The sequence below is a fragment of the Monopterus albus genome, unplaced genomic scaffold (assembly GCF_001952655.1).
Source record: "Monopterus albus unplaced genomic scaffold, M_albus_1.0 scaffold377.1, whole genome shotgun sequence".
Classification (NCBI taxonomy): domain Eukaryota; kingdom Metazoa; phylum Chordata; class Actinopteri; order Synbranchiformes; family Synbranchidae; genus Monopterus; species Monopterus albus.
The window spans coordinates 284,212-293,249 of NW_018128257.1; the positions used below are offsets into that span (position 1 = coordinate 284,212).

The 9,038-nt window shown below is 42.4% G+C and overlaps 1 protein-coding gene across 1 annotated transcript in view; it reads left to right on the top strand.

Annotated features, from left to right (window-relative positions):
* The window catches only part of LOC109951336 (AP-2 complex subunit alpha-2-like), a 29,513-nt gene that overhangs the window by 16,278 nt on the left and 4,197 nt on the right, over positions 1-9,038 (top strand). The window contains exons 6-19 of the mRNA XM_020585797.1: positions 848-996; positions 1,397-1,565; positions 1,716-1,853; positions 1,933-2,115; positions 3,078-3,155; positions 3,460-3,747; positions 5,101-5,265; positions 6,257-6,301; positions 6,432-6,574; positions 6,919-7,001; positions 7,203-7,292; positions 7,927-8,050; positions 8,133-8,249; positions 8,796-8,865. Of these exons, the coding sequence (XP_020441453.1) occupies positions 848-996; positions 1,397-1,565; positions 1,716-1,853; positions 1,933-2,115; positions 3,078-3,155; positions 3,460-3,747; positions 5,101-5,265; positions 6,257-6,301; positions 6,432-6,574; positions 6,919-7,001; positions 7,203-7,292; positions 7,927-8,050; positions 8,133-8,249; positions 8,796-8,865 (1,842 nt within the window). The remainder of the gene's footprint in view (positions 1-847; positions 997-1,396; positions 1,566-1,715; positions 1,854-1,932; positions 2,116-3,077; positions 3,156-3,459; positions 3,748-5,100; positions 5,266-6,256; positions 6,302-6,431; positions 6,575-6,918; positions 7,002-7,202; positions 7,293-7,926; positions 8,051-8,132; positions 8,250-8,795; positions 8,866-9,038) is intronic.

A 9,038-nucleotide genomic window follows, 5' to 3' on the forward strand; every position in this document is an offset into this window, starting at 1 on the left:
TCAAAACAGTGGAGATGACAGTGGACTTCAGGAAGAGCCCCCCCACCTTACCATACTCAGCAGCACTGTATCAGTAGTAGAGTCCTACAAGTTCCTGGGCTCCACTATCTCACCATCACCATGAAGGCACATACTGGATGTGCTGTACTTCCTGTGCCAGCTCAAGAAGTTCAACCTGCCCCAGGAGCTGCTGATACAGTTCTACAGAGGAATCATTGAGTCTGTTCTTTGCACCTCCATCACTGTCTGGTTTGGCTCAGCAACCGAACAGCACAGGGACAGTCATGACTGCAGAAAAGATCATTGGTGCCAGCCTGGCACAGGGGCAGTTTCTTCCCCCGAGCTGTCACTCTGATGAACACTTAACCCACGACAGTATGACTGGACAATAATGGGGATATGTATGTGCACATTGAGAGCCGCTGTACCAGAGTCACATTCCTCGTGTCCAGCACACCTGGCCAATAAAGCTGATTCTGATTCTGAATGTGACTAACTACTGCAGCTGCCATGTCTGAGGTGAAGATGTCATATTATTTGAAATGTAACTTGTAGAAAACTAGAATGCTTTGAATTGTTGTTATCATTTACATTTTTGCACCCATCTTTAAAAAGATAGAATAAAGTTGCATGAAGTAACTTTTGAACACCAGATGGCACCAGAATAGAACAGAAACCAGCAGTGTGGGCTTCCCACAGAAGGCTGTAATGTCTCTCCTTGCAAAGTGACATGGCATATTCTAATTCATTGCCAATATAAAAACATAGTTTGTGGAGTAATGATGTTGACAACAGTTAAAGTAAAGGCTAAGAGGGTATTGAAGACATTTCTTCTGTTGTTGCAGAGGATGCAGCATTGCGAAGTCGTCTGACAGAGTGTCTGGAGACCATCCTCAATAAAGCCCAAGAACCACCAAAGTCCAAGAAGGTCCAGCACTCCAATGCAAAGAATGCTGTTCTGTTTGAAGCCATCTCCCTCATCATCCACCATGATAGGTCGGTCATATTCATTGTCATTGAATTTCTAAGTATCAGCGGTTTACAGGAGTATGTTGTGGAAAAGGAAATAGGAAGTTCTGTTTAATGTCCTGGGGAAGTTGACCTTTGTGTTACTAGATGGACCTTTAGAAAAGAATGCTGATTTCCAGCATGTTGTGTTATATGTTAGTTTTCAGCCCAGCTGTAGCAGACACCTCACTGCAATGCTGCATTTAAAGACACCATGAACAGATCACTAAGCTCTGACAAACCTATGCTGTCTTAAAGTGTCATAGTAAGGGCACGGAGCAAACCCAGCTGTCGTTAGTTCACATTCCTCTGTTGTGTGGCACTTATGGGTTTGTGGCTGTTATAAAGTTGTGGCATTTTGGCATTACCACTGTTTTTTGTGTCTCAGTGAGCCCACCCTGTTGGTACGAGCCTGCAACCAGCTGGGTCAGTTTCTGCAGCACAGGGAAACCAACCTTCGTTATTTGGCTTTGGAGAGCATGTGCACACTAGCCAGCTCAGAGTTTTCTCATGAGACAGTAAAGACACATATTGAAACTGTGATCAACGCTCTAAAGGTGAGTCCTTCAGCAGCTGTGTGCCTTTAATAAGCTTTTTCTAGTTTATGTGAAAGTGATGTGTTCAGAGTCAGTAACTTCTTCTAGAACCTGGAGGTTGCTTTTGTCATTTTAGTCACTTCATATCTTCTGCCTGTGTTTTCTGTACAGACTGAGCGAGATGTGAGTGTTCGTCAGCGGGCTGTGGATCTGCTCTATGCTATGTGTGACCGCAGCAATGCCAAGCAGATTGTGGCAGAGATGCTGAGCTACCTGGAGACCGCTGACTACTCAATCAGAGAGGAGATAGTGGGTCATCAGCACAGGCCTGTACACTATTCACTGCCTCTGTGTGCTGCTCTCACTCATAGCCAGTTCTCTTCTTCAGGTGCTCAAGGTGGCTATTCTGGCAGAAAAATATGCTGTGGACTACACCTGGTACGTGGACACCATCCTCAACCTCATTCGCATCGCCGGTGACTATGTCAGCGAGGAGGTGTGGTATCGTGTCATCCAGATTGTCATAAACCGAGATGATGTCCAAGGCTATGCTGCCAAGACCGTCTTTGAGGTGACTTAGGTTCATGCCATCACATATCAGTTTGACTGAAAGCATTTACCTCATCACTGATAAAAAGGCCACGTTTCCTAACAAACATGTTAATGTTGGCAACAACAGGATTAAATATGGGCTGGCTAAGAGGGATTGGGCTAGGACCTGTTACACTATGTGGGAATTGATATATGGGTTCATTCACATGGTTGCAGGTTCATACCAACAGGCCCATCTGAGCGTCTCACAGGGGCCTTTGGTTTTTCTCCTTTGAGTGCAAATTTAAAATGTTTTTTTCCAATCCCCTCCCCACATGCTCAGACTAACATGCTGTACAGTGCAGCAGTTTTGAATGTTTCAGCAATTTCAGCCATTGATCTAATGGATATGTATTTACTAATCAAGTCTGTTTCCAATCCTTTGCTCTGAAAGCACCAGCAGTCAAAACGCTCCACTGTGCTCTCCTAAAACACTTGAACCACACAAGGAAGGAACCAATCAGACATTATCTTTTTTTTGTCTTATTGCAGACTTAATTCAGCTGTTGTATGCTGTGTGTGCACTGTACAGCTGAAAATAAACACAAAATCAAACTGGGATCAGGGCTGTCAAAAACATGGTGGAGACACCCCTACAGTCGCAGCAGTAGGGATTTCTCCCATCCTATAAAAAAAAATCATATAATTGGTTGTAAAAACAGAGGAAAAATAACCCAAGATTAGTAATTAAAGTGAAGTTCTATGTGTGGCTCTCTGGCCCGATAACACTTTACCCCCAAAAAATGTTCAAGGAGGGTACACAGCGGAAAACCGGAGGGAGATTGTATTCTTGTAGCTGGACTATATGAGGTGCACATGTGCATGTTAGCCTGTTGGTTGCCACCTATTCTGTTCAAAATCTTACTTACACTAGATAACACTTTGCAGTTACTTCCATGTTCTTCCTAACCCAGTGCTGCCATGCTTTGTGAACATTTGTAGGCACTACAGGCTCCCGCCTGCCACGAGGAGACTGGTTTGCCCAATTTAAACAAAAATATCTTCTCACTTTCCTCAAGTGTCATCTATTGTAGCTTGAGATAGCGGAATCGAATTTTGCTTGTGGTGCTCAAGCATTGAAAAGTGACTAGAAGAGAAAATTAACATTCAGCAGCAATCGCTCTTCCAGAAAGTTTTACTTTGTTACAAGATCTCACTGTCTTTGACAGATTTTTCCATTGAAAGTAGTTTAAATTGAATCACCATGGCTAGATATGACCAGCTGTAAGTGCGAAAGTATGTTTTTGTAGTTTGGGTGAACCAAATGTTTTAAATGTTCTAAATATGCTGTATGTATGCTACTGTATGTTAAATGTCTGTCTAGAGCTCACCAGAATATTCAGAGGTGTTGCTGTTAATGCTTTGTTTATTCTCCTTCAGTCCTCTGGTCCAGTTCAACCTTCTCCACTCCAAGTTCCACCTGTGCTCTGTGCCAACTCGGGCACTGTTGCTGTCGGCCTACATCAAGTTCATTAACTTGTTTCCAGAAGTAAAGGCCACGATCCAAGATGTGCTGCGGTCAGACAGTCAGTTGCGCAATGCTGACGTAGAGCTTCAGCAGAGAGCTGTTGAGTACCTGAGGCTCAGCTGCATCGCCAGTACAGACATACTGGTTAGTGAAGAACGCAGGGAGTGGGCAACATACTGACACACCTAACAGTCTTTTAAAGCTCTGCAGGCATACATCAGATCAGGAGTTATGTTAGTCAGGATTCAGGTTAGCAGAAAACATCGATAGATGGTGCATTTTATTTGATGAATAGAATTTTGATTCTTCTTCAGCCACATGGTTGTTTTGTTCTGTTTTGCGTAGGCCAGCTATAAAGTGTAAAAATCATTCCACGCTGCAGCTGTGCCAGTTACTTCTTCTGTCAGGCCCCTTTTTAGAGATAAAAATAGCTCCCCTACTGCCTCATCACATATACCCACATAAACTCACACACCCTTTATTGTAACCTCCTATATTCAAAAAATCTGCTGTATTGTCTAAAATTAATACTGAGTTGTTTAATTAGAACAGCCTGTTGCAGTGGTGCTGTGATTAGTTCGCCTTCTGTGAAAAAGGGAAACGGATGAATGGCTCAGTCACTGAGGTCCCAATGGAGACAATGCAGGTCAAACACTCAGCTGAATGTTTGAGAACATATACCTAACAGTCTGCTTAAAGCCTCATCATATTGGCCTGTCATTGGTTTTGGACCTGGAGAGTTGACGCATTCAGAGTCGGGAAATTTCATTTATTTGACAGTTGTTCTTCCCTCTGTTTGAGTGCATTTGGTTTGTTTATTGTGAGTCATGCAGCACTGCCCCCTGTGGGTTATATGGCAGCAGTAATCTTGAGAGAAAGTTAAGTCAGGCTTTGTAGCCTGCAAGGTTTATATTGCGACGATCCGTTACTTCTCAGTGTTGTGCCTTGGACATCATTCGTCTTTTACAAAAAAAACCCCCAAAAAACAAAGTAATTTGCCAGTGAATAACAAGAAACGTCACGCCTTGGTTTAATTGGGGAATTACACCCTGTAAGCTGACTGTCTAGCTTTGAAGACTGACTACTCACGGCGAGGACAGTACAACAGTCATTTTACAGATGTCTGTGCGTGTTCACTTTGCACCAGCATTAACAGTGTACTGCTAAAGCTAGGGAAGTCTTAATCAAGTTTTTTTGTCCCTGATCTTTATCTAAGTCCTTCAGCTTTGGGTATTTGTTGATAACAAGTCCAATCAGATATTTTTATTTACTTACATGATTGATTAAATATGTGTCTGACGTGTACAGATATGGTATATGCTGCATCTTCACAAGTCACACTTGTGTCACATTAGCCAGTTTGGTGTCATAACTAACTCTTTGTGCAATCGCTCTAGATCTGTGAAAATCCCCACAGCTAATTTTACAGTGGTACAGTATATGTTGCCCAGGCCTATACTTTTACAGAATTGTCTCACTCTCTCTGTCCCTCCACAGGCCACAGTCTTAGAAGAAATGCCCCCATTCCAAGAGAGAGAGTCTTCTATCATGGCCAGGTTGAAGAAGAAGAAGGGCCCAGGCAACCTGCCTGACATTGACGATGCCCGGCGGAATGTCAACGGCAGCACTGAGCACAGTGAGAACAATGAAGCCACAAACAAGGTGACTCCACAGTAGTAGTAGTATAATGGGTAGTAGTGAAATCAGATCAGGACAGTTTTTATACAAACCTCACCCAGGAGAGACTTTGAATTCTTAACAAGTGAAGAAAGAAGTACATTTAGGAGTTTTCTGGTTTTCTGCTGCATCACCCAGCAGTCGTATTCTGCATATTGTTGTATATTGTTTGTTACTAGTTTACAGCATTTTGGCCGTTGCCTTGATTTGTTTTACACTCACCATTTCCTTGACCTTCCCTTTTAAGTTGTCCTTTTTCCTTCCTTCTCCATCATCACTCCTCTGTCCTTGTTCTCCTCCTTCTGTGTTTTTCTCCATCACTGTTGGCAGACCCACCCTGTCCCCTCGAGCCCCGTCATGCTCTCCTCTGGGACCCTGGTAGATAGCTGGTAGATTGCTAGATAGAAACAACACACAGTGTAATGAATGGCATTTTTCTTTATTACCACTAGAGTTGCAGCTATTCTTGTTGCATATATTTTATTTTGTTGTTTGATCTTTTGGCAATATGTCTTTATTATGTTAGTGTATGTTAAATTATTTTTGCTTCAAAGTTTCCCAGCTCTGAAACTAGAGCTGAAGAGATTTCACCTGACCTATTGTAGGATTCTGTGGACTTCGGATGACAAATACTGATAATGGGTTTAATGTTACTGTTGTGCCTGTAATGTTAATGCCTGACCCAGCAGGCGTTGAGCATGAACAAAACCTTTAGCTGACATCACAGACAGTGGCATTGCAATTGATATGTGGAATAGTATCAACATTTTCAGGCCATGAACTATGACATTCTCCAGTCATTAGCACCTTACAGAAGTTGATAGTGTGTCTTCTAACAGTGGTGGCTCTCAGTTGACAGTAAAAAAAAAAAAAGCTTTTGAAATCCCCAAATACATATTTGCTGTAGTGTTGTTATAGTTTCCTTACAAGAAAAGTTTGAAGACTTTTCCATTTGTCTTTCATTTTTATGCTCTAGAAAGTGCGAATTAAACAGATTGATGTGGACCATCTCTTTAGCCTGGTATTATGACCTCATTTTTAACTAATATTTATATATTTAAAAAGACTATACAGACACTTTCCGATTTCCATGTGCTGTGTTTGTAGGTACTGTCTGTGACAGATGATATTTGCCAGTGTTCCTCTCCTAGGGTCCCACTCACCCCTTCACAGACCTGGTGAATCTAAACTCCCCTCCTTCAGCAGAGGCAAGCCTGCTAGTTGACGTCTTTTCTGACAGCTCTTCTCCTGCTTCCCCTCTTCCCCTCGATGTGTCGGAGGACAATTTTCTCAGGTGAGACCACACTGTGATCTTAAATGGTGTCTTTTTTTTAACCCTCCGTGAATGGTACACATTCACAACACTGCCAGAGTTTGTAATTCTGTATATATGGTACATACCTGGTCTGAACAGTCCAGCTGCAAAGTGTGGACCCCTCTGTGCTTTCTTCCATATCTTCTTTAAATGTCTGCTTTCTAATTAGCTGAAATGTTAAAACAATATTCTGCTAATGTGACAGTTTGTCACCATCCAAGCAGATGGCTTGACAGGTTTATAAAATGTTGTGTAATAAACAGATATGGTAGTTCTCAAACCTTTTAGTTGTACAGTTGTACTTGTGTGCTTGTAAATTCCAGGTTTGTTTGCAAGAACAATGGTGTCATCTTTGAGAACCAGCTTTTGCAGATTGGACTGAAGTCTGAGTACAGGCAGAACCTGGGTGAGCAGCTCTTTTGGAACATCTCCTCAGACCTCAGTAGTGTTAAGGATGTTTTTTAAAAGGCTAGCGTAGCAGAATAGCAAAAAGGATAAGATGCCAAAGGGGATAAGTAATTATCATTTTAAATGTACTGGACACTGCTCAGATGTGCTTAGTTCAAAAGGATGAACTCAAAGATAGTTTACTTGCTTTGTCCCCCAGGTCGCATTTATGTGTTCTACGGCAACAAGACGTCTACCCAGTTCCTCAGCTTCTCCACGTCGGTGACCAGTAACGACATGCTCAAGACTCATATCCTTTCCACCACTGCTTGGTAGCTTCTCATCCCTGAACCCTATCCTCACCCAAGAAAAGAGCAGATATGTTGCTTGACACACAGCATCTGCATTGTATTTGCTCAGGTTAAGCAGTGGCTGGCCCAGCTGGCTTGTAATGGCAGTCACCTCTTAGAGCTGGGTCCGCTCAGTTGTCCAACCACTGACACTATTCTACCAAGGCTGTCTAACAAAAGATGACTATTAACAATTCCAGTGAGTCTATAGCTATATTATCACCAACACCAGTACAGGCTTTGTGTTGGTGTGAAGGCAAGTCTACAGGGTCAACACAAATCCTACCTGACATGTTCGAGCCAGAATATGAAAGTGAGCGAGACTTGTATAAACAGAGTTGCTTCTGCATAGAAGTACGAGGACATAGTACACCTCATTTTTGAGCTTTAGGTCATGCCTGAGATGATAATTCACTGTTGTAACATTGTAGATAAGTCAGAATTTAAACAGATGTCATTCAAACTTCCACACAACAATATGGACAATGTGAATGGGTGTGAATACAGCTGTCGGTGTGAAAGTAGCTGTAGGTGTGCTGAGATGTATACTAGTGTCACTGAGTTATTTGTTGCATCCTTGACCATTGTCTCCACAGCTGAATGTCCACTGTAAATCAGTAGACCCCACAATAGAAGGTGGGGCTCAGGTCCAGCAGATCCTCAACATTGAGTGTGTGTCAGATTTCACAGATGCACCAGTACTCAACATCCAGTTCAGGTCCGTGTCTGAATCCACACCTTATTCTGGGAGTATTTACTTCCTTACATATATGCTCATTTCTAACTGTCTGTGTGAACAGATACGGTGGAACTCTTCAGAACATTGCAGTGAAACTCCCTGTGATGCTGAACAAGTTCTTTCAGCCCACAGAGATGACATCCCAAGACTTCTTCCAACGCTGGAAACAGCTTGGAGCGTAAGGCTCACTTTACATTGTCCATGCACTATTGTCCCATGGTTCCTGCCAGCATTCAGTGATGTACCTATATTTGAATGAAAATCATTTACTTGTATCATTTGTGTGACTCATACCCAAGCACCAAATTTCTCCTCCTGCTTGTTATGTACATTTTGCAACATGTACAGCAAGCTTTTTATCTCTAGCTGACACTGAATATCACATTTGCTGGTTTCTTCAATATGACATGTAAATAATTGAAAGTAAGTAAAGTAACCTTCCACTGGTGTTGTGTGGTTCAGCAAGGTCAACGGTGTGGCATGTCTTTGCAATGTAATAATCTGTTTGAAAACATACAGATTCCAGCTTTGGCTCTGGATTCAGGTTCAGTAATGCATTATAGAAATCTAACCCTCATTTGTGCATGGGCACATGAAGCATGGTAAAGTGATGTGAACTCTTCAATATCGGCAAAATAAATGAATGAAGAGAACGAGGTTCAGATGCATCATGTGTATTGCAGACATAAGTAATTATCTTCTCTTGGCTTCTCTGTGTCCTCAGTCCACAGCAAGAAGTTCAGAAAATCTTCAAAGCCAAACACCCGATGGACACAGATGTTTCCAAGGCCAAGGTAAGAGCAACTGCTCAGCTGTCGACATTGCCCAACTTTTTGTGTGAAAATCGCAACTCATTTTGACATGCTCTTGAACCACTCACACGTGAGACAACATTCACATCACAGAGAAACTCTTAGTCGCCATGGCATGCTCATTTCCAGTCATTTAATGTTTAATCTTGGGTACC